Raw genomic sequence first — 25,688 nt, 5'->3', positions numbered from 1 at the left:
ATGGCATAATGTTACCTATGCTTGTTATTCTAAGCAAAACTGATTCTATAATTCATAGGGTGCATCAGCCAGTTTTGTGCATAAATCTGTTCATACAAAAGCAAATCCAGACTTTTCAGAATGCTTTGAAATTTGATACATTGGAGATATAGATGGAGGAAGCAGTGTTGACATGACGTCATGAGGGCCAACCCGAACGTTTGAATTCATTATCATAAATTAAAAATGGCGGGGCTGAGGAGTTGCTGTCTGCGGACCGCTGCAGGCAAAACGAACGACGCTTTTTTACCGTTTAGCTAGCTTTGATGTGGGAATTTTTAGCTCAGAAGTAGCGGAGATGGAGAGGGGGGAGGGCCTGCCGACGTCTGTCGAGGGGTTACGGGTCGAGGTGCTCCGGCTGCGGCAGGAGTTGGAGCAGACGAGTCAGGAGAAAATCCAAGCGGCGGAGTACGGACTGCAAGTGCTGGAGGAGAAACAGCTCATCCTCCAGCAGTATGAGGAACTGGAGGCGCTGTTCGAGGTCACCAACAGGGAGCTGGATCTCGCCAAAGAGGTAGGAAATAACTGTGGTGACGGTTTAATGTTCATAAATATGTGTATCGTAAAGGGCGGAAGTCAGACGACGCTTTGATGCACCCATGCGCCGAACGGCTGACGCGTACCAGCCCTCCCCACAAACTGACGTATCTGACAAAATCCTACAATCCCGATATCCATTCTGTTATCCAGGCAAAGCTGAGTACAGGCTTGTTAATGGCTAAGATTACGTCAGTTCTGTAGCTTTTGCCACGCTGGCGACCCGCATTTTTATGCAAATTCGAGAAATATTTTTCCTATGCGAAAATGTTATTACCGGGCAGCCACCCTCCCCCCTTTACGCGCTGCACTGCAGAACGATTTTATGATTCAGAAATTGGATTAGGACAAAAACTGCAGCATTGGATACAGAAAACACATAAATCGCAAGGGAGACGTTTTACTATGATTGAATTAGCAGGGCATGTCAGCCGCGAAGCGCAGACTCAAGTGCTTGAAAATTGACATTATCAGATCTGCTGGTAACAATTATTCCTGAAAGAATTTTGTCCTCAATACGACCTTCGAATGTCAAGTTCAAGGAAATGAACGTTTTAACGGAGAAAACACGTAGATAATCATGTGCAAGGATCATCTGAAATCTATTTATGGGACGGTAATTTTTAGACTGTGTTGTTGAACAAGTAAATACTGGTAGTTTGGCTCGAAGTGTAGATTGAATGTTAGAGTCATGTCTTATGGGGTCGCACATTTTTAGTGGTCAAGGTTTGCAAGAATCCATCCAAACATAATTTTAGAAATAGTTCTGTTAGTTTAAAAAATGCTTATGTTATGTTATGATTTGCCAAGAACAACTTCTGGCTTGAACTGGCTAATTGTCCTCTAACTCAAGGTTAAACATTTCAAACAATCCTGATTAAGTATAAGCAACTTTTCCCTATGTTTGACGCTTTTCACTCAGAGCTGAAGACAGCTACGTTTTCTATGCCGCCCGGAACTTCCTCTTTTCCTCGTAGCCTTGCTGCCCTTGACGTGGCCACCAAAAGCGGGCTCTGACTTTGTTCATACAAATTTTGGCGGGCATGTAATGAAAAACAGATTGTCAAGTTGGGTAAAATAGTAACTTATTTGTACACGCCCTAAACAATAGAGGCAGCCCACTTCACATGCCCAAAAGGCTGCTGTTACCTCCTGAATAGGATTTGAATGGATCTCATACTTGAAATACCAGTTAGCTACTTTCAAAACCCATTGGCTTTACTTCAGTTGTTTTAGTTTATTTCACATCACTACAGTTATCCAACCAGTTTCTCGCCTGAAAATGTGAACAAAGACCGTCTAGTCTGACTAAGGTATTCATTACCCAGTGGTAATGTATGTTTATTGTTTGACCTATATAAGCTTTATGTTTTTTTGTTGTCAGTGTCTCCCTCACCAATATCTTTCCATACCAAAGCAGTGTGCCTGGGTATCCATAGTGTACAGCAGATTAAAGTATTAACCTAGGAAGTCTGCTCGTTAAATTGAGCTGAATGAAAGGCAGCCTTGAAGGAAAAGAGAACTTCAGTATAATGAAGTTGACCTAGTTTCCTCCATGGGGGCAAGACCTAGACCTTTGATCCAATAACTGTTTAGTGTTTCTGACCTGATTTGGGGGAAATTATGTGGAGAGGAAACTTCAAAGGCATAACATTTTGTCAAACCTTCTAGTTCTATCCTGTACAGTACAGTACCAAGATTTCATGTAGGACGCTTTTCCCTTTCTTGCAAAGCAGTTTAAAGAAAAGGGTAAAACTGTTAGACTCAGCTTCTCAAGTATCATTGAACAGGATTTTGCAGTAACCATGCATCCTCCCCAGTTGCATTTAGAGATTTCCAGTAACTGAGTAAGCCTTACACTAAGTTACAGAGGAAAAGTGAACATATGGTATGATGCAATTGTATTGGTATGAAATAATTTCATACCAATAAGGATTGATTTATAGAATGTAGACAACCAAGTCTATTGTTGACAGGGCATGACAGCTGATATTAAGTTGTCATCAGACTTCCATTTGTGTAATATGCAGACAGATGTTTGTCTTAGCTAGTGCTCTTTTTCAGCTCACATTGGGCTTGCCACATCTTGTGCCATACAGGGCAAAAACTCCACTAGTGAAAAGCTGCATCACTGGAAAGATGGCCAAAAGAAGCATAGTCAAATCTCAAAGAATTGATATTAACAGTTATATATATCAGATAGAAGATTACCACATTTCAAGTTGCGTATCAAAAGCCATGATATCCCAATCGCTCCCTGTTTGCTGCAAACTCTCATCACTAACAATGGGGAGATTTGTCTCTCACCAGGGATTGAAAGAAAGGCGACAATTGGTCTTTCTGAATGCAAGGAATTTGAAGCCTGCTTTGTCTAAAAAATGGGCCATTGTGGTGTTAATTGCAATTACCATGATCCTGGGTGATGAATACAACAGCTCCCATTTACTGCCTATGTGATAATTGAAGGAGGGGCGGAGCGAGTTTACCTGTGTTTAGTACAGCTCCGCCTTCCAGGGGAGTTTGTGTCTGTCTCAGGGTGTTTGGCTATGTTCTAATAAAAGAGAAAATATCCATTTTTAAACAGTGTAATCTACTACAAAAAAGGAAGGCTACAGAATTGCAGCTGTTATGATTTATTCATTGCTTCTTTTATCAAGACATGCAGATCTGAACTCTGACTGGTGAACGGTGTGGAAAGAAATCTTGCTACAGAACAAAAATTTTGCTGACTACATTATTGGAGTGGAACACAGTTGTTATTAAGATCCCATAAAAATGTCATATTTCATCAGTCCAGTGAAAGCAAACACACAGCCCCTTTGATACAGTCTGTTGTCCATTTTATTGGCAGTCTAGTAGTAAACTGATACACTGATGACTTCCATAAGAAGCCAATGATTGGATCTGTTGTCCATATGGGAGACTGGGCAGTATCAGAATAGAGGAATTGCTGTAATGTAGACGAATGGTTTTTCTTGACAGCTGTGGCAAGGCACCCCAGAAGGATACATGTATATCACCATCCTGTGCAGTTTGATGGGAAGTACTTGGACTGTGGCGTAGCAAATCAGTTTTCCAACCTGTCAGTTTGGAGGATTGGGGAGGGAGTGATGCACAAATGACTAATGCAGGATTTGACACCAAGTTGTTCTTGGAAGGCTTCCATTACCATGGCAGTATGTGTCCTGGGTGTAATCGTGGTTAGTTTTATTGCCACTCCAATACATTTGCTACATCTAAGTGGTAAGTAGCCCAGAGCAAGCATCTAGCCACCCCAAGACTGTAAGACTAAGAGGGCCCTGTTGAAAACTTGGGTTATCTGTATATAAACATGAATGTGAGAATAAAAAGGGAAATGTTGAAATTCATTGTGCAAGAGTGTTGCAGTGTGCATATCATGACTTTCTCGGGTGCAGTGATGGTTCGTTTTACGACTGTTCCAGTTGTTGCTACCACTGGGCTGATGTAATTTAAGTCGAGGGGAAGCCAGGAAACATTAAACTAGCTGGTATGTCACCTAGGCCGTTATGTAAGGCGGAAATGTGGGTTATATATAAACACATGTCAGGCAATGAACATGGAAATGAATGTTATGTATACAGTGCAAAAAGGGAAGTGGGTCCAGATAATTTGTTGTTTTCATATATTGATTTGTAGCACAAAAATTTATATTAGAGATATCTAATATCCAATTCATCTGTGGTACTGTTTTTGTGAAAGATTTTATTACATTTCTGTCTGTTGTTTAAAGGGCAAGTGAGGGCATGGCTTCAAGCTTGCAGAGAATGAGAAGAAATGTTCTGCACTAGAGGGGGTTTCAATGCTAAGGTGTAACCTTGGAAGGTGAACAAAACCAAAGGGAGGTGTTGATGCGAGCTGCCAGCTTTTGTTGAACCAAACAGAGCTTTGCCTGAACTTGCTGCTGGCCTGAAGTCGTCCATTGACAGCTATTGTGCCCAGTTGTTTGCCGAAGTTCTGTCCAGCGTATCCAGTATCTGGTTTCTTGTCAACACAGTCATGCTTACAAGTTGGCAAAACAAGGACAGCCACATGCCACCAGGGATGTTTTTCAACCCTTCAGGGAGGTTGTTGAAAGACTGTGACATTTGCTCAAATTTCATTCTTTCTGCAGGCCCTTGAACAATGAAACATGAAGCCACCTCTGTCCTGTGGGTAAATTTAGGCAGTCAACCATGTGAAATTTGACTTATGTGCAGGTAAAATTGGACCTGTAAAAAAAGAGAATTTCACAAAATTTAACAGTCTAATCAAGAAGAGAATCCTTTTGAACATATAGCTCCTTGCCTAGACAATGCTCATACTATAGTATTCAGTAGACACAGCCCTTCTGAGTACTAGTATCCGTTCAACAGCCCTTTGTTGTTTTGAACTTGCTGTGTCTCTCTTATGACCTTGTGACATTCATGCAACGTGACCCATGAAGGTGTGCTCTGCTGTGGCCTGTGAGGTATTTATACCTGTTTACCACAGGAATGTGGTCGGTCTCCTTACTCCCAGTCCCCAGCAGTATTACACAACACACCTGTATAGTGCTAAAGTAAACCCTTAATTACTAGTAGATACAATGTATTTGCAATTAACATTTTTAAGCACCATATTCTATACGTCTTTCCTTTTTATTCAATCTTTGTCATGCTGTTTTTTTCATGTTCCTATAGCTATACTCAGTACATTATATAGTAATAATGTAAATATACATCGACATATGCAAATGGAAGAGAAAAATAAATCGTGAAATTGAAAGGGTCTTGTTTACCATAGGTGGTTATGGTGACTTGATTAACAAAACAATTATAACAGTCCATGTACTGACATGCCTGGACAAGTCCCACTGGTATTGAAATATATTTTTAGCTTGGGAAAGGTTGATGAATGGTCTTGGTAATGGTACACCCTTCAGGTGCATATGAATGTTGTCCATGTCTATTTTAAAATTATTGATTAATTAGCTTGAAGGTATTTTCAGCATTCATTGTGTATTTGCCTATCATTTCCCAACCTAGTATGTTATACTGAAGAATTAAAATGTTCGAAAACATTAAGCATATGATTTATGATAACAAACAAGAGTAGAGTGTAAGGGTTTTTTGAATGATGTGAGCAACCAAAAATAGAAAAGTAAACATATTAGTAAGATCCCGTCAAGCACACAGTTTGTTCATGTTTGTACAACTGAAGTGTTTGTTCATTTTAGTTAATTGTTAACTGGCTGCTTCTAGACATAAACTTCTCCTAGCCATGCCACCAATTGAACATTACGTTATGTTACATGTAGCTGAAATGCTTCATCTTGCAGATACAGCCATTGTCCATAATTCCATGGCTTCACAACTTAACTAGTGTCTGGTGTTAGATGGAATAGCCATGTCCAATAAACTTTGGCAGTGGAAAGTAATTTTTTCTGTTTTATATGTTATTATATTACCACAAGTCAGCATTATACTGGGTATATGGAAGCAAACCATTATCATTTTACGATCATAAGTTCACTGTAAAACAAGGCATTCGTTAAATCCTGAAAATAGGTCTACAAATATTATGATGTAGGGGGTATGTCACTGTCGCCATTGGAGTACACAGTGTAAGTATCCATCTGAATTGTTCTTATGTTGCCACACATTATCTTGATGATGCAGGCCTGATTGCAACTACAAGGGCAAGGGTGGAAGGATGAGATATGCCACAACATAAAAGCTCTTGTAACTAAAAAAAATTAGATATCATATCCTGCTTCCTCATCAGGATCTCTAGACAGACGGGAACCAGGAAGGGAGAGTTCAGGACTTCCGGACCTTGAGATCACTTCCTTCAAGCTAAATCTGTTTTTTCTATTGTCAAAAACATCTCCAAGCAGATGTTGAGGTAGACACTAGACAATACAAAAGTGTTCTGACTGGTGGAGTCAAGACTCTTCTGACTAGGACTAGAGGACTGCCAGGAAAGCTGGCCACTCAGAAAAAATTATGATATTCTACGCCAAATTTTTGAGACCGAAAAGAAAACCATCATGTATCTTGAAACATAAGATTCCTCCAAGTCCAAATGTACAAAAAAGACTAGATAAATCTGGTCCTGTCCTGGCATTATATTATCAAACCATTTATAATTATATGATGCGATATGTATATTGGGATTTTTTCCAAGAACTGATAATGATATATGAACTTGGCACAAATAAAAGAATTGCTACACACAACTGGAATTTTAGTGACACTGTCAGCTTGAAAAAGTCCTTGACGTCAGAAATGTCTTGGCAAGATTCCCAGAAACGTAGAATAACAGAAATAAAATAGATGAAAAATTGAAGCAAATTGATAATGCCAGCAATGGCAGAGAACTGATGACCTTGTTCCTGGCGTTTACATTATGTCATATCCTGTAAAATGTTGGAAAGGGCACTGGTCTTAACCATCACTGGAATGTTATCAAAAATTGTGAAAATCAGCAATACTCAGTTGGAACAATGACACTGTCGGTTCATTGATTTTGTCAGGGCAGAGTTTTTATATTTCTAGCTCCAGGCACAACAGGGATTTGAAGAGGCCAGCCTACCAACAGGGTGGTCCTGTAGACATAAGGCCCGATTCACACGTGCGTCGTTTTTATGTGTCGGGCGTCGTTCGACGCGCGCGCGCGCAAGCTGTACGACACATTTTTCAATCGTATAAACAGGCCCGCCACCGCCGCGCGGCGCCTTGTGTCGTTTTTTCTGTGGCACCTTCAGGAGGTGCCACAAGTGCGTCGCGGCACACAGCGGGAAGTCTGCGGCGAGGAAAAACATCATGTAAACAGACCTGCGTCGCGCGCAGCTCGCGCAGCCCATTTCCGCATCACAGAAGGTCAAATTTCTTCATTCCCGCGCTAGCCTGAAACCCACGCCACGCTTCTCTGTTTGTATGTATTCATTCCACTTCTGTATCAATTTCTACTTGTTGTTAGTTGTTTGTTCGGATTATTTTGTACGGATTGTTTGCTATTATATAAAGCATTACTGCTTGTTTGCTGAGCATGGCAGAAGTCAACAGATCTAACTGGACCAGCGCTGAAACGCGCTGTTTGATCGGGCTGTAGAACTGTGACAGAATTCAGAGCAAAACGGAACCTTTTGGGTTCACCACATGTGACACAGCGCGACGCAGACCGCCACAGCCCGCCACAACTGCGCCGCGAAGCGGGAGCTGCGGTCCCTGTGTGTAAACGGGAAAGTGTCGTAGGCGACTTGGCGCGCGCTCGCGTCGAACGACGCCCGACACTTTTATTTTTCATCGTGTGAATCGGGCCATAGTTAAGATGCTACAAATAGAATTTGAGGAATTTTTTTGGCAAATTCCGACTGTAATAATCGTGTTGTAGTGAAACTGGAAGATGAGCTGATGAGTTTATAATGCTGACTGTACTACTGTTACATGTGTATGTCCTTGAAAAAGCATCCACCTTGATTTTAACCTTAATATAGGAAGAGTATACTACTTAATAAAAATTCTTTTTTTTAACTTTTTTTAGAAAGGAAATAGCCACTTTTACTGTTAATGTTTATTTTTTCTCCTATCACAAGCTGTATACTATATATATATATAACGTTATATACATACTGTATCTAATGGCACACAGCAGTTGTATAATTTCATATGAAATGATCTTATCTCAAATTTTCTCCAACTCTCCCAGAATTGATTCCCCAGGGCAGGAGCTTTGAACAGATTACAATTGATTTTTAGGGCTGGTATCTTTGCAGCCCGTCTTTGTATTGATTTCCTATATATAAGGCATTTATTATGGTGCCATGAATATGTCGTATGCTTTATGACCTTGATTTCAAGAAGAAGAAAATGGAGCACCATTTGCCGGGTGCTCAATCCAAGTTCATGTCTAGCTGTTTGATGTATGAAAGCCTTATAATAATCCATGTGTGAAGTAACAACAGCTAATGATGTCTACATGTAGATGGATACTGAAATTTATTCAGAAGTCCTTACTGGGTATTTTCAGAGGGCTGAGCTAATTTTTCATACATTGAACGATATTGGGCAGAAAAATCAATCTAGGTCTCTAAATTGTTGATCATTGTAGAGAAGGAGGTACATGTAATAGATTTTGAAAAACCTTTTGAAAAGTTACCTATTCCCACGACCTTAGACTTGCCTTTAATTTTATCCATCATTTAGACTTCTTGTATAATCATTTAATTGAGAAGTTGGTGAAATGAATATTTCCAATTCATGATACATAAAATATGACTGTGTCATTATGATTTTTTTATATTGTTCATCTTTGTGATCATTGATGATAAAATCATATGTACTGTTGGTATCACTAGGGAAGGATATCGTATATCACAGTGGAATGATAATAAAATACCTCACATGCTGAGTACTGGTCAAGGGTTAAAGTAAAAAGGAAAGGTATGTCTTACATGGCTCTCGTTAGTCTCGTACCAATTTCACATGTGTGGAAACACCAGTTACAAGACATCAGCTTCAAAACAAGACATTTCCTTTTATATGCAGTACAAAATAGTACAACATTTATCTTCACCCCAGTTCTATGCCTACTGTTCATTTATGGAAGGCTTCCATTCAGAAAGTTCCTGTGATACCTAAAGGGCCATCGGCTTACATGGATGCTTCTCTAAATGACTTGGATGTTTTCTCAGTTGCAGTGCCCTGCAGCAGTATTAGGTATCGTGTCTCGGCTAAAGCCGGAAATAACCAAGATACTTGAAATACTATTTTTAAGATATAACTTGATACATCTATGTATCAATCTAAGGAGACATAGCATCTTACAAGATTGTCTTGCAATGTTCTTGTCATTACTTACTATGTGCAGAATACTTGAAAAAACAGGTTGGAGAAATGTGCAAGATTCATTGATTGGAAGACATTGGAGTATCGTACATGTATTAAAGAATACATCATGTCCTGAATGTCCTGTAATATCAAGATGATTGCTAAGAAGTATTTATCACAATTGCACATAAACGTTTGAAATTGCCCACAATCAAATGATCAATGCTCTAACACCCAGCCCTGCCAAGTGGCATGGTCAGAATGCTCCCCAGTGTTGAGATTGGCCCTGATGTGTGTGGGGATGTTTTGTAGTCTGTTAGCCCAGCCCCATCTAGACCTCATGGCATGTGTCCAGAGTAATCTCCTCACTGGGAGAAATGTGTACAGAAGCATCAGCCATGTGGAGTTTGAGTAGTACTGAAAGCAATTTGTAGTCAGGGTTGCAGCATGTACCCCATTTTAAAAGCATGTACGAAGGTAGAAGGAACAAGAAGGGAGTAGGGTGGATACCATTGAATAGGGTGCCACGATTAAATATTAAGATATGTAAAGGCAAAATTATGAGAACCTTCAGTCACACAAATGTCAAAATTCTTCAAGAGAAGTCATTTCTGGATGATGTCATAAATTTGAATGCTAAGAAGCCTAAGATGCTTGGCAATTTTCTGTACACTAAACTTTCATGACCACAACAGAAGATCCAATTTGCCAAGCACACAACAGCCAATCATAATGACATGAATAAGAAATGACTTTGTTGTAAATCAGCTAAAATAGGTCACACCTTGCCTTGGCTTTGGCCTGTTAGGTATTGATCATGATATACTTATGAAGGTTCATGCTGTTAGGAAAATGGGCCACCTGCTGTCACGATCCAAGATTGCCCTCCAATCATGCATCATCCAATAGGAGATGGGGCATTGGGTCTTTAACAAATTGACTTTTCAACTGGAGAGGATCCTGGATAGATGGAAGGAAATTACAGACACAGGTAATAGGACGGAAAGAAGTAGAAGTACAGTCTGTAACTGTACTATTTGGTGCATGGGACATTATTTCACAAAATGCGACACCACAGACTGACACTCATGACTGTGACAGTTGTTTCAGAGAAACATGAGTTTTTTTATGTTGGAAAATGATTTGCTTGCCAGCCAATCCATACATCACGTTGTTCAAGTAGAAATTACTCCTTCCAAGCTCCATCTTTCCTAATATATTCCTAAAATGTGCATTCAACCTAGCTAACCATGCCAATGTTACCACTAGAAAACATCAAGATCTATAGGGCTAATATGTAAAAATGATATAGTCTAAGCTATAATGAAGAAGTACCGACAACTGCTGTTTCTCTTATCATATTAGAAGTATTACGACAATTTGACATTGTGTTACTGCCAACTAAAGTTTTAATCCATCTCTATAACCTGGTAGCAAACTAGCAACATTAAGTTATCAATATTAAGTGCTTCATATAAGCATCTGACCCAGTTCGCAGTTTGAGTAGAACACATACACATATGCTGTACCCAGTAGAAAGGTACTTTAATTTCCACGCACCACATGGTCAGCTCTAGAGATTACATTAACCTGTCACACTGTATCTGTCCATCCATCTGTTACCTCCTCAACACTGTAGTTCCCAATCTACGCGGTTTGGGGGTAGGCAAAAACCCATCTAATCAACAATTCATCAAGATTAGTTTCACCAACATGTCCTAGAATTCGTTGACCTAGATGGGTATTGGAAACAACATGTCCATGCAGGGCTGGGCTCTGTAGAATAATAGAGAAATAATAGAAAGAGACAAAGAGTTATAAAACTTGGAGATATATATAAATGTTCACAATGATTTGTATGTATGTAATTACAGTCCAATCTTGTGATCATAAATAAGATGAAGGACTTGTAAGTGGAAAGACTTTGAGGTTCTGCCTCCTCCCCAAAAAACTGATTTCGATGTTCCATAATGTGTACCATATTTGCTAAAAGGTCTTGCTACTTCACCCTTGTTCAGTGGCCGTGTGCTGCAATAAGATTTATCCTGACATTTGTCGAATGAGTCTGACTGATTTTCCCCCTCAATTAGATTCCCTCTCCTGCCTCTCTTCTGATTAGATTTTACTGCAGCCTGCCCTGTCCTTGTTTATTATTCATGCCAATAAATGAAAATAGCTACCTGGCTCTCCCTCGGTCATGACAACGTACGGTAGATGGCCATAAAACATTTGCTGTCAAAAGCAGTGAGGGATGAAATGGGAAAGAGATTGAGTGTGTTTGCTGCCATAGTTCTATACCCTTGTGTACAAGGATATTGCACTAACTGACTAAGGCAGTAGCTACAATATGTGCGGAAGTCACATACACATCATTAAGATACACTGTAGTATTGTAGTATTGCTGTATGTATCCATGCTAATCATTACAAGCTAGAGACTGCTACCATATGATAGAGTAAATTGGAAGATGATACAATGTTTTGTTGTTCTGCTGTACCTTTGCTGATGTGTAGTTCTGTATGTTGCAGACTCTGGGAAAGGTGCACCAGACCCACAAGAAGGTGTCCCAGGATGGGGAGGATCGGGAGGAGACTCTGCTGAAGGAAACAGCCACCAGGGAGGCTGACCTCATCACCAGGATAGCTGACCTGGAGGAGGACCTCAAACATGCCAAACAGGTGGGTTTAGTTATACATATGCATCTTAGTAGTGTGTATGCATGTAATACTTGAGCTGTAAGATATATAGAGGAGGCTCATTGATGCTAATCAAACTGATTTTATCATTGATCAGATGTTGGGAGAGAAGGCATGAGACTCCGCTGGGTTCTTTTATGTTCAGATAAAAGCTAGTAAGCTATAACTGTCAACCCAAGCTGGCAGGGCTTTCATCAGTGTTAAAGAACCGTGTTAAAGAACCCAACACACTTAAAAGCACATTGTGCTTTTTCAATTTCCTGATATGTAACCTAAACAGTGTTAGTCAAGGCCATTTTACTAAAAGAGTCAATGTAGTTGCCTAAATCTTTACAAAGAGTTGTTAAACTTGTATTTTGTGCAGGTCCTGAGTAACGTTCAGTCGGAGAACGAGCGACTGGGAGGGCTGAACCATGAGTACTGCCAGGCCATCGAGACGCTGGAGAAGCAGAGGAAAGGTCTGCGTGACGAGATCAAGGAGTACAAGTTCCGGGAGGCGCGGCTCATGCAGGACTACGGGGAGCTGGAGGACGAAAACATCTCACTACAGAAACAGGTAAGTTACAAACCATAGGCTGGCCATCATAGGTTCATACTGAAGGCAAGATGGGTTACCGGGCACAGCACCCTTATACTTACAGGCCCAGCACCCTTACTATACTTGTAAGTAGGACAGTTAAACAGACTGAGAATAGATGCACTCCAAACAAGGCTTTCCCCTACCCTTCAAACACATCGGTAAATATGGCAGGATCTGTATTATATTCAATGTATGTCTTTATTCAAAACACTAGATATCTGGGCTAATGCTCCTTCTAAATGTCTGTAACCCTAGCCACTGTTTAAGACAAAAACCAAGACTTGAATCCTCAACCTATAGGTCCAGAGGCAGGGTTACTCACACATAGACAAATCATGATACTTTCACTTCAGCTGTGTTGTGCTATTACTCCTCTCTTCTGCAAAATATCTGATTGGTGTTGTTTGCTTCCGGTCTCAATGCCACAAGTGGCTTTTTGTAGTAAATTCTTGTTTCCCCCTTGTAGTATCCATCACTCAGTGTTTCTGTATGTTTGTTGCAGGTGTCGTTGCTGAAGTCCTCGCAGGTTGAGTATGAGGCGCTGAAACACGAGAACAAGCGGCTGATGGAGGAGACGGAGCTGCTCAACAGCCAGATGGAGGAGGCCATGAAGCTGAAGCAGATCGCAGAGAAGCAGGTAACTGGGCGGTCTGCTCACAACACAGGACCTATCCTCCACAGCAGGCTCTGCAGAGAGCAGTCTAGATGCTGCCAAAAATTAACAGCATCACAAAATGTCATCTGCACAATCTGCTTTGGGAGCTAACAAGGCCCTATCAATGCACAGGCTAGACCTAAAATCATCTGTGAACCATAACTGCAAGTTGCCTTGTGGAATGTCCACTAGATTGTCACTGTCCACTAGACTAACACTGTTAGAAAGAGACCCTACCATTTCACTAAAACAGTACTGCTAACTTGTATGTACTGACAGTGATGTAAAGGGAAGTAGTTGCTTGACATTTTTTCACTTTTTTCAAAGTGCCTTTAGCCCCTTCTTCCCATTGTTAAAGAGTTCCTCCCTTCCCCAAGCAAATCCTTAGTTGTGGCAGTAACTGTGCATGTTCTGTGTTTCTGTCCCGTTTGGCGCCTGGATTCCACATAAACAGGGAATCCTCCATGCAGCTGGCAGCCCACCTGCAAATGTATGTAGAACGGGAGTTTTCCATTTGGCTCCTTCAGTTGCTGTGGCCCTGTACAGTCAGGGCTCAAAATGCTTACCTGCAACCTGCAAGGTTGTAGTGAGGAAGTAACAATGGCTTGAGTGGCCTGACTAAATGAAACTCCAAGTCAGCCCCTGGCAGCAAGAGATTGCATTTGAAACAGAGACTACAGCTTGGTTATTTGCAGATTTTCTAAATTGCGGTACAATTTTCACAAATTGCAACATTGCAGGTAACAAAAACAAGTATTTTGAGCTCTGACAGTGTGTGTGCTCCTCATCCCAACTGATTACAATCATTTGTTAAAAGTTTTGTTTTAAGAAATCCTTCCCTACTGGCCTACTCCTGATGTTGCTTGCAAAGCACAACCAGTGTGGCTTTTTGTCCAGTGGCAAATTTTGTAAGCTTGAAGCTGATACCAGCACACATTTTTGTTGTTTTGTGCAAGTTGTGCAGCCTTGCATTTTGCTGTGTAAAGCCATTTGACGATGCAGCTTCTCTAATCTAAACATGCAGGCTCATTTTAGGATCCTCTGCATGAAGTAGCTTTCAGCTTGATTGACATAATTACACATCTTTAATTCTGTCCCTTCATGTGGGGCTGTGCCCCGTTCACCCTCATGCTATCCTTCCTCACTGCTCTTAGAATCACCCAAGTTAATGATAGTTAGTCTTACCTCTCTTACTGTCGTGTCTGTTTTGTGTGTATGTTGGGGTTGACAGGACTTGTATGTTACATTGTAGTTACTAGTAGTACTAACCTGTGGAGATGAACAATCATGCTCCTCCACATTGACTCTTTTTGGTGACAATTGACAGCTCTCATGCTCAAAATTCAACTGTATGCCACATGCAATTGTGGCTCAAGCGCTCACATAAAAACAACTGCTAAACTGAAAGGCATGTAAATTTACAAACCAAAGAAAATTGTGAAAAGCTAAACTGTGATTTGTGGAAGATTTCGAAGAAAGATCTGCCACATGTGCACTTTGTAGCTGTAGTTTACCTGGGAAGTATTTACAGTTCGTAGACTGATTGTCCATATTACAAACTTGTTGGTGGTGCACAGCAAGAGTTAATCTTGGAAGCTGTCTGTCTTTGTCACCTACTTGGGTCAACAACCACTCCCGAATTCTTCCATCGCTCATTCCATGCATGCTCTCTTTGGGACGGTGAGGTTTTGCCGAAGGTGGGTGGAGCCTGTCTTCCCACTAGCAGGGAAACTTCGCTTTTTCTTCCTTCCTTCCTTCCGTGGACAATAAAAATGCTTTGCAGTTGCACCGTGGCATGCTGAAGGCAGATCTACACTTTGCTGGTGAGGCCTGCAAATGCGGAGCTTAACTCTAAGGCAGCATGTTTGCTTCCTTATATCTATGTCTGTATTAGAATAGAAAACAGGTTAAACGGCCCTTCGGCATAACACACAAGCTTCACACACTGAGCTTCAAACAACAAGTGTTGTGTTGCTTGTGTCTTGCTTACTGCTGGCTGAAAGTTGGTGGGCACAGTACTTTGCATGGCTGCATAGGACCTTTCTCTCCAGTATCTTTATGTTGTATGGACAACCAAGTAGGTACTACAAGGTCAGCAGTGGTGAGAAAAGAGTCTCTTTCCTAGGATTTTGTATGCAACACCACCTCACATATGTAGTCCTTTCAAATTTACACTTGCATGTTCAGAACAGAATCTAAAATATCCATAGTTGTAGAAGAAAAAGAAGTATGAAAGCCATCTTGTTTTGTGTTGTTTCTTGTTCTTCCCCTTGACATCCTGTCCCATGGCCTTCCCTGCACTCACAAACACAGTACAAGGCTTTGAAGTGTTTATGACAAAATGTTCCACAGGAGGTAACTCCTTGTATTTCCATTCTTCCACAGCTTGAAGAAGCCCTGACCACCCTGAAGGAGGAGCGGGAGCAGAAGCTGAGCCTGCGACGCGAGCTCAACTCCCTCATGAGCATCGACTCCTTCTCCAGCTGGAGTCACGACACTCTCGGTGCCCTCAATCTCACCTACGACAACGACAAGGCCGCTGCCGCCGCCGCTGCGGGCAGCCGGGACAGCGGCCACGAGGAGACCAACGGTGCCAAGCCAGGGCCGAGCCTCGTCTCCGACCTCCTCAGCGAACTTCACATGTCGGAAATCCAGAAGCTGAAGCAGCAGTTGAAGCAGGTGTGGCAGACAGTTCAAGACAAAGATTGTCCAGCTTCTTAGAGCAACCAGATCTTTTCCAACCAATTTATATACGTATGTCAGTAACACAAGATTTGTTTCACAGTCACAGTTGAGACTGACAAGGGTGCACAATTTTTCACTGACTGTCCCAGTTTCATGGATATTCATACTCATAGAAGTACTATGCATGTACACAAACGCATTCTTGATTCGGTTTTACACAACTGGTAAGTAGCTGCAATAGAAATGGTAGCCAATGACTCATTGATGTACAAACTGCTGCAGGTTGAGATGGAGAAGGCGGCCCTGATGAAGACTTTGCAGGAGTCTCAGCAGAAACTGTCCGAGCAGGACTTAAAGATGTCTGAGATGACTGCGGAGATCGAAGGCACCAAGAAGAAGGTTAGCCACTAACTACCTACTGTATGTTGATAGTTTGTTAGGTTATTTTGTGCTATGTAGATGAAGAGAAAGAGTAAGCATAAAACATACAAATAAGTAGCATGTCAACACTTATATACTAGTGCTGAATTGTTCCTGCCAATCTGTTTTGTTGAATGATACAGTTGTCCCTCCACATCTGCAAGGGATGAGTGAGAGCAAAGAAATATTGCAGGTGAAATTGAGGATGCTACGCAGTCTTTTAAACTTGTATTCTATAGTACTTAGTTTATGTACATTGCTTATTGTTGTCCCTCTACATCCATGCAGGTTGACCACGAGAGCAAAGAAATGTTGCAGGCGAAATTGAGGACCCTAGAGTCGGAGCTGAAGATGTTTCAGGAGAGTCAGGAAGACGAAGACAGGAGAAACAAGTCCAGGTTCAGCGAGATGCAAGCTCAGATGTCTGCTCTGAACAAGAGGAACATTGAAGCAAGACAGGTAAAGGTTCCCTCTTCATTTTTCTTTGACGGTAATACATGTAGTGTACTGGTTCATAATGTCTACTGAGAACAAACTTCAACAAACTGAGAACAGTCTCTGCTGTAGGAATACTTGCTTTTACCAGCATATACACATCTAAGTACATGCACTATTGCCATAATGCTTTCCGTAATAGTTGTTGTCTACAGTTCAACTGAGATGCAACTCTGCACTGCATATATCTTTACTACACGTGTCACAATACTGGACACAGCACAGTGCACTCTCCTTAGTCATTTCTATGTGTTATGATATATAACTTGCACTTTTTGGTGACAAATGCACTGCTTGCAAGCTCTGCCACTACTATATTTTCTTCGTATTGAACTGCTGCACGACCTCAGAGAAGTTGTAGTCAGCATTTTGGACCTTATTTCCCTGTTTGTTAAGTACAAAAACCAAAGAGATTTAAATACAGATGCCAACAACAGTCCCAATGCCACAAGAAAAAAGCCTACAAATTAATAAGGCAGGAGTAAGGACATCAAACTGGTCTGTAAAGTTTCCTTGAGGGGTTTCTCTCTCGTCCTTTATCAGGAGTGGGGTTTGAGGCAGTCCGCATCCGTCATTCATGGGTTGGAGGCTCAAGTCTCTCAACTCCACAGACAATTGCTTGACAGATTACAGGTCAGGACCGTTAATTAGCTGTCATGGAAGATGCTTTGAACATTAAAGAGCTTTTTCATCCAGTAACTTGGCTTATGTAAACGTTTTTGTTAGTATCACTGCCGCTGCTTCCACACAGCCCTTGCACCACAGGTAGAAAAGCTGAGCCTTGCTATGGTAAAGAGAATGTTGATTCCTCACTGCAATAACATCAATCCATGTGGCTGAATATTTGCCCACAGCTAAACTGTGACAACAGGGCCATGGTCAAAGCTTTGCTGGTCAATGTTGCTTTCCATATGTACATACAAGTACATGTCTTTCAGCACCTTGTACACTTACAATCTGGCTTCTTGCTCGACCTTTTCCATGAATGCGTTAACCTTGCTATCAACTTTTTAAAAAGTTATACTGGTAACATATAAGCAAGGCAGCCTGAGCTTTGAATGTGGGCTACAACATATCCATTCCTGCCATGATAATTTTTGTCTTGCATCCACAGAAGACTTTGGCATCTAAAAACGTCAAGCTTTCCTAACCACTCACTGTACTCATCCACTGCTGTTAATGTCAAAGCAGAGAGATGTCAGATCCTGCTGGCCCTACCAAATTTGGACCCTTTTCTGTGACGTGCAGTGTTATGAACAAGGTCTACCTGCCCTGCCCTTGCCTGTACCTATTGTTTACTGTTGAGCCTTTCCCTGTCTTACCATGAGAAGGAAAGCTGTTGGGCTACCGTGCATTTGGTTTCTCCTCTTGTCAAGCAGAATGTACTGCATACACACAATGCATCACATGCTCAGTAAAATAAGGTTTTTCCTCTTTTTTTCCCTCAGTTTGTTACCTAGCACATGTGATTTGGATATCTGTGGTCAAATGGCATGATGCTCATTGTTCCTCTTTGAGAGAGATCATGTTGGAGAAATGGTAAATTTTTGTGAACATTCCTTGCAAATAAGTGAGTTTACAAGTACAGTGAAACCTCGATTATTGGAATCCAGTACATCCTAAGTCCTCAACTTATCTGGAAGACAGAAAATTCCACTTTGCCTCTTGTAAGGTACATGTAGTCTGGTAGATTGAGGGAACAAAGAAATACTTTCAGTACTATTTGTCTTGTTCTTATTCTCCTTTCTTACTCATGCTTTACAATTCAGCATGGTTCCTTGCGATTTTCAAGGACTGTCCTAAACTACCTGAATTATATAAATACATGTATAATTTTCTACCATTTTGATTGGTTGGACGATTAAACTACATAATGCTTGGTTTTGCAAACATGTGTGCAGAATTGATTGTAAAACGAGGAGACAATTAGGTGGTGGACTTTGGTCACTGACATAGTTAATCCATTGATGTTACAGAGAGATTATCTAATCAACAAATGCTAGCTTTAATTTCTTTAATCATCACTAGCTTGTAAGCAACAACCTGTCTACCCCAAATCCTGGTTATCTGGATAAAAAAAGAGTACAATGATACAAAAGCTGTCTGATAACTGAGGTTCTACTGTAAACGGTGAGTCCTATCTCCAAGCAGACGTATCAGTCGGTTTGTTTTGTGAGTCATTTGTGACATTTTTTGCATTTTTACATCTCTCTCCTTTAGTCCCTGCCATTTCACTTTTTTCTGTTTGTAGAAATGCAGAATATGTCACAAAAGACCCACCAAACAAGACTCGCTGATGCACCTGCTTGGAGATTAGGTGATTCAAGTGGCTGCATTTCATATGGATGAGTCCCCAACCATCCCACAGACTGGCATAGATGCATGCTAACTCCAGTTACTATTTAGCAACAGTCCTGAAATCCTGACAAATCTGACAGTTGCTTCTGTACCAAACAGACCATCCGACAGTTGGAGGACAGGCTGTGTTCGACGAGCGAGCTGGCGAACGAGGGCCAGAGCAGCATCAACATGACGCAGGATGAGCTGGTGACGGTGAGCGAGGAGCTCGCCCAGCTGTACCACCACATCTGCATGGTGAACGGTGAGACGCCCAGCAGGATCATGCTGGATCACATGAGGACTGCCAAGGGTGCCAGAAGGTAGGCTGTTCTCAACACAATATGACCCCCATATTACAGTAGAATTGTCCTCTATATCCCCCCCACACACACACACACACAGACAAGATTAGAATAGCTCAGAACTGCCAAGGGTGCCAGAAGGTAGGCTGTTCTCAACACAATATGACATACAGTAGAACCCCACACAACATTAGAATAGCCTAGAGCTGCCAAGGGTGCAAGGGAGGAAGGTAGAGGGAAAATGTTGAGAGTGATCGTATGCACTTGTTTGTACACATTTATTTCTCTGGACTTAGGACTGACAACATTTCTTAGGACTGACATAATTTTTTTAACCCATTTGTCCTACAGGAACAGTATGAAGAAGGACAGGAAAAGTCACGGTCACAGGTTGAGAGCGGGGTCGATGCCCATCCTCTCATCCCGTAACGGTCACGGCAGGCAGACCAGCCCCACGCTGGCCCGCAGGAACAGCATGGCAGAGATCCGGCCTTCCAGCCTCAGCACACCCGACGCAGCGCAACACAGAAAAGGCACAGACTCCCCTCCGTCCAGCCCCGAGAGCCCCACCTCCGAAACAGGACCCGCTGAAGGGGCCGCCGCACAGAATGGGGAGGTCAAGGGAGACCCCACCACATGCTACAACTTGCTGCAAACCGTCAGGGACCAGATTAGGCACCTCAAGCGTGCAATTGACCACATGGTAGAGGTTGCGCGCCAGCGGTCGCCAGTGGATTCCTCGGATGCGATGGACAAGGCCGAGCTGCAGGAACAAGTGCTGAAGCTGAAATCCCTCCTCAGCGCGAAACGCGAACAGATTGCCACGCTACGCACGGTGCTGAAGGCCAACAAACAGACTGCTGAGGTGGCGCTAGCCAACCTCAAGAGCAAATACGAGTCAGAGAAGTCCATGGTCCACGAGACCATGATGAAGCTTCGTCAGGAACTCAAGGCCCTCAAGGAAGATGCGGCCACTTTCTCTTCCTTGCGAGCAATGTTTGCGAGTCGCTGTGACGAGTACGTGAGCCAGCTGGACGAGATGCAGAGGCAGCTGGCGGCGGCAGAGGACGAGAAGAAGACACTCAACTCCCTCCTTCGCATGGCCATACAGCAGAAACTGGCGCTGACGCAGAGACTGGAGGACCTGGAGTTCGACAGGGAGCAGAGCAATCGCGTCAAGAGGTCCAGTTCCATGCGGATGTCGTCACGATACGGTGGCACCACTACCAAAGTAAGTCCGAGGGGCAGGCAACCCTCCATGAGGCATAGAGACCACCACCGCGACGGTGGGGCAGGGGCAGGGGGGTTAGGGGGTTCTCACCACTTTGGAGGGGCTACATATCGGCCAGGAGGAGCCACAAATCACTAAACAGTCCTCTCCACTGTTCTGTGCTCTTACTCTTAGCATGGAGGTAGCAACAGCAGTGGCACGTGTGTAGGTTCACTGTGCGAATAGCTGCTCGGGGCTAGACGGAGGGTGGGATGCTGAGGTAATCTCGAGTAATCTCGACTTGCAACTTGCTTGCAAAGTTTGTTCCCTGAACCTCAGTGTGGCCTGCTGGTGGCAGGACTGAGATTGTGCATGCAGAGGCAATCAGCTCTGTACTATGGGAATTACTAATACGTGTACCCCAGGGTATTAGCCTTCAGAGAAAGGGAAAATCACACTGACCCCCTTGCCCCCAGTGTGAACTGTGTGACAGATAGGGGCCATGTCAGGGTGAGCTAGTGAGTGTCTGCCTATCTTCCTCCTGGCCAACACCAAAAGAAAGTTGACATGTAAAAATAACAACAAAAAGTTTGAAAATGCCAAACATGCAACAAGGTGAAATACGATAGCCATCTATAGGAAACAGCTTTTGCAATTAGATTGTCACACCTTTTTTGATAGGGGGACAGCCCATCCACGGACACATTCTACCTTGTTCATGTATGGTCTCTCAGGGTAGTAGAAGCCATTAGAATGCCTTTTCACTGTGCATCATCATCTGATTCACCTTTCCTGTTACTGTACATTTATCTGTGAAAGTTAACCATCTTCCTGCTGAGGTGACTCTTTCCGTACCAGATTTGTATGGGTTTCAGGGTTAAGCAGCAGGGAGAAGGTTAAGCAAACCTTTTGTACCTGATGATCTGTTCTTAAAACATGGCCTTCTTCCCAATGGATCAAGTTGACCTCAAAGTTGATTGGTAAAACATCTGGTTTCAAGGTCAATTTGAAATGCTTGAAAAGAAGTGTAAAAAATTGTATACAATGAATATGTGAATCTCAATACAGTATTGCAAACAGAAACGATGTACCGGACATTGATCCAACTTGGGTGCAATCTTGGAAAGGAGCTGCTATGACAATGTACTATCCAGCATTCATTCAATATACCCGACAATGTCAATATCTGTCAGCATGCAAGGGGAAGTGAAGGACAAGGTATGAGATTGGCCTCATCATTTGAGTAAAATATATCTGTCTCTGTAAACCCTAAAACTTGAGTTGCAAGGAACTTGAAAGCAGCCATATTTTGGGCCATTGGTCTGATCCTGTACCTTGTCCCCACATTCCTTACGACATCGACATACAGTCTGTGCACAAACATGTAACCTGTCCACTTCTCTGTCTTCAGTCTTGTGTCAGCATGGACAAGGTAGTTATATGTAGCATGTCACAGGCATGCCTCAGTTGTGAAGTGGAGACTTACTGGTAAAGCCTCTGAACAGCCATGGCTGTTGAAGTGGTATGTATGTAGAGGTATGATATTGATGGCATTGTACTCAAGCACTTCAGCTATCAATGAATGTACCCTGCCAAGTACATGCATCTTCTGTCAAACTTGTTACACTCTGACAATCTTTAACCCTCTGCTGGTGTTGAAAAAGAGACTTTGGTGTCACTGACATGATGTAAGCATGACAATTTGAATTAACAGCTCATTTGATGTACGTTGCCCCCTTTGCTGCTTGCAATGACAATATGTGAAGCTCACAATACCTGGACAATAACACATTCTGACTAGCATTTCTACTTACGGCATATCTGAAGCATACAGTAAGAATTTGTAGCTCTATTCTTAACGTAACGTCTTTGTTAGCATGAAAGCTCATCTTTGATGGTACTTGTCTTGGACATAACTTTGTTCCAACACCACCAACCAACAAACTGTCAACTCACCGACTTTGGTTATATGCAAGTGTCAACTCCCTGGTCTTGTCTTAAAGTGAGAACTAAGACTTGCCTGGTTTCAGAGCCACCGCAGGGAGTCCGAGCCCCGCGCCAGGCGCCACAGAGACAAAACCTGAAGCACAAGCCCCATGCTGCATATATAGGAGAACTCTCTCTCTCTAGCGCTACTGTGCCAAAGCTAGGGGAGGAGGCCTGACCCACCAGGAGGAACAAATAGAAAGGAGTTAGCGGCAGTGTTGCACATTGACATGTGTTCTCAGTACTGCTAGATGTTAGCACCATGTTACCTGTCACAGCATCAGGGTACATACAGATTGAGGACACAGCCATGACTGTGCACTGTGCAACACAACAAAATGAAGAATTTCTGGTATTCAGAAATCAGTGTATCAATGATGACAAAAGTGTTCTTGGATACCCCGAAGAAGGAAGAAGTTTCTACAAACTTACAACAGCAAGCTCCTTGAAGTAAAACCTTTAGCTAGCTTGTGGTATTGTCATCACTATAGGTGCAATCAAAGTAACTCTGTTATATGACCTGCTTGATCAGCATCATGTACTAACACAGTGCTCCCTTAGTGTGTGGTGGAAAGAATTCCTATTCCCGTACATGTTTGCCATACAAATACTTGATGTATATTGTAACTTCTGATGCCATATTGCCAAGTATTTCACTGTGAACACTGCATGTTTTGATGAGGATTCAAAACATATACCTTAGCTGCTAGAATGGCCCTCAATTTGAGGTGATTAATATGCATGTTGTGCATCTATGCAAGATGGTGGATTCAAGTCATTCCCAATGAAGCATAACAATGTAATGTGCAATTTTGGTTCGCAACTTTTTTATGCAATTTGTTTTTACTCAATTTAAAGTCTTCTCTAAGTTCAGCAACATTCTACAGTCATTTCTTCCCTTCAGTTCTTCTCACTACATTTGGACAAAGCTGTCTTTGCATTCCTTTGGTACTACATTATTCCATTTTGCAGGTATATCGGCTCTTGTTTAACTGTGGTTTCTTTCTATGATTTTCTTCTTTTCCACAGTGTTAGAAGTCATGCATGTCTGCAGCCATCTTTGCATGTGCATGGGCCCAGTGGATCCATCCACCTGCTGGTCTCCCCCTCATCTATGATGGTTTCTTCCGAGTGGGAGGGGGGCAAGGGAAAGTACTAAAGCATTGAATACATGTATCTTGACTCTAACTAACATTTTGGTGGTATTGTATTACTGTATAAACTCTTAACCATAATAGTGAGTTTGTTCATGTATCGTAACATACTAATGGACAGTCTGAGTAGGCTTTAGAATAAGTCATATTCACATTCCAGTGTAAGTATGTGATAGTGTGAAAGACACATGTATGGACAGCATGTTTTTGAGAGCGTGCTTGTATATTACCTTTTATTGTATGGCTAGTTTGGCTAGGTAATGGTTAATGATACTGAAATGTATTGTAACTTTTGTGTATCTGATCAATCTAGTAAAACAGCTTGCACTATTCGAGCCGAACAAATCTGGATCCCACCAATTAACTTGTAAATGAATTGATTATTTTCTTTCAAAGCTTGTATTCTTATTTTTACACATACGTTTATATATATTCACGGCAATCTATGTTTTGTATTATTTTTAACGAAATTAGCAATTTACATTATTCAATATATGCATTGCTTACAATATCGAAATGTCCATTGATGAGCCAATATTTATTTATGTAAAGTACAACACTTCTTGCAAAAATTATGCAGTAATATGTTGCAGTTATTTATTGTTCATACTACAGCAACTATGTAACATGCTAGTCTCCTATGAATGTTTATTCTGCTTTGAATACTGCTGACACTGACAGAAGAGTGAGCACATGCTTATTCTTCATGATAAGCAGTTACAAGAGCTTAAAAGCTTAGGGTTATGTATTGGTCTGTCCATTTGGTAGAGACGGCATTCTTTGTGCTGTGTGTATTATATCTAGATCTTCCATGTTACATCGTATAACAAAGTACAGTACAAGGCGCATTGGTAATGTGTACCAGTCTCTATTATTTTGGGTATCTTTTAGTGGAAAAAATTGATATAAGATGCAATTCAGTGAATAGGGTATTACTGTATCTGATATTTACCAGTGTAGCATGCATGGTAGACTGCATGCCAGTATATTTTATGTAGACTATGTCCATCATTGCACAGTGTTGCCACAGAAGACACTGGTAATGATGGTGTTTACAGAAGACAAAGATGTTGTGAAGGGGTAACGAGTGATATAACCTGTCATGGTTATCAGGGTAGGCAATAGTCTGTATGAAATGTCTTTAGTAATAGTAAGGATACAGTATTGCGAGTGGTGGTGTATTGCCAGACTGGTGATTATGAATGTATTCTAAGTCAATAGCCATTGTGTTGTATTCTTATTCTAACATCTAATGTCATACTATTTTTAAAGAAAGTGAAGTACTAAATGCTTGGCTAGCAAGGCTTGGACAGGTAAGTGGACATACGTGGATTATTTTGTTGGCATGGTTTTTAAATGGGAGCAGCCACCATAGTGGTGTTTGTCTTCTGTTAGAGTTCAGATTGCAATAATAATTACGAGATACTATTCAATATATTCTATATGTTAATGTTTATGGTTTACTCCAGTATACCTCTTGTGCCATAGCTATGTAATGGTTGGTCTGACATGACTTTAAACCTTCCTGCTGAAGCAGCCTTTTGGCACCAAGTTTGTATTGGTAATAGGGCTATGCAGCAGGGAGAATTTTAAGGTCTCGTCTAGTAAAGGTACATGACATTATTTGATGAAGTGCGCTAACCTGTTACGATTGTATGCGGTGAGTTGATGCACAGGTCATGTTATTGTATGATGCTGCCACTAAGACAATTTTCCATAGTAGTTTTATTTACATGTGATTGTGTCTGTCGTGACCCTTTGAGAGGCTTGCTTGATGTC

At 41.8% G+C, this 25,688-nt stretch overlaps 1 protein-coding gene across 3 annotated transcripts; it reads left to right on the top strand.

Moving 5' to 3' along the window:
• The first annotated feature begins 167 nt into the window (after positions 1-167).
• Positions 168-25,116, top strand: LOC109471582 (protein bicaudal D homolog 2-like). Of its 3 annotated transcripts, none has more exons than XM_019770935.1 (11): positions 168-553; positions 11,915-12,064; positions 12,447-12,638; positions 13,165-13,299; positions 15,703-15,996; positions 16,285-16,401; positions 16,711-16,881; positions 17,461-17,550; positions 19,375-19,577; positions 19,911-20,790; positions 22,800-25,116. In XM_019770935.1, exons 1-11 carry the CDS (start codon positions 338-340, stop codon positions 22,851-22,853), a joined length of 2,502 nt encoding a protein of 833 aa, XP_019626494.1. In that variant the 5' UTR covers positions 168-337; the 3' UTR covers positions 22,854-25,116. The 3 variants fall into 3 exon arrangements, with proteins under 3 accessions (XP_019626494.1, XP_019626501.1, XP_019626508.1); XM_019770949.1 differs by having other exon boundaries at positions 172-553; positions 23,785-24,092; XM_019770942.1 differs by lacking the exons at positions 17,461-17,550; positions 22,800-25,116 and having other exon boundaries at positions 171-553; positions 19,911-21,820.
• The last annotated feature ends 572 nt before the right edge of the window (positions 25,117-25,688 follow it).

Source organism: Branchiostoma belcheri, unplaced genomic scaffold (assembly GCF_001625305.1).
Source record: "Branchiostoma belcheri isolate BF01 breed outbred unplaced genomic scaffold, Haploidv18h27 scaffold10, whole genome shotgun sequence".
NCBI classification, from domain to species: Eukaryota; Metazoa; Chordata; class Leptocardii; order Amphioxiformes; family Branchiostomatidae; genus Branchiostoma; species Branchiostoma belcheri.
This window is presented reverse-complemented; position numbering and strand designations above follow the sequence as displayed.

What these genes read in the sequence shown, in the direction of transcription:
- LOC109471582 (XM_019770935.1), top strand. Translation starts at nt 338, where the DNA reads ATGGAGAGGGGGGAGGGCCTGCCGACGTCTGTCGAGGGGTTACGGGTC. An exon ending in ACCTCAAACATGCCAAACAG is followed by an intron (nt 12,065 to 12,446) that starts GTGGGTTTAGTT and finishes TATTTTGTGCAG; the next exon opens with GTCCTGAGTAACGTTCAGTC. An exon ending in ACATCTCACTACAGAAACAG is followed by an intron (nt 12,639 to 13,164) that starts GTAAGTTACAAA and finishes TGTTTGTTGCAG; the next exon opens with GTGTCGTTGCTGAAGTCCTC.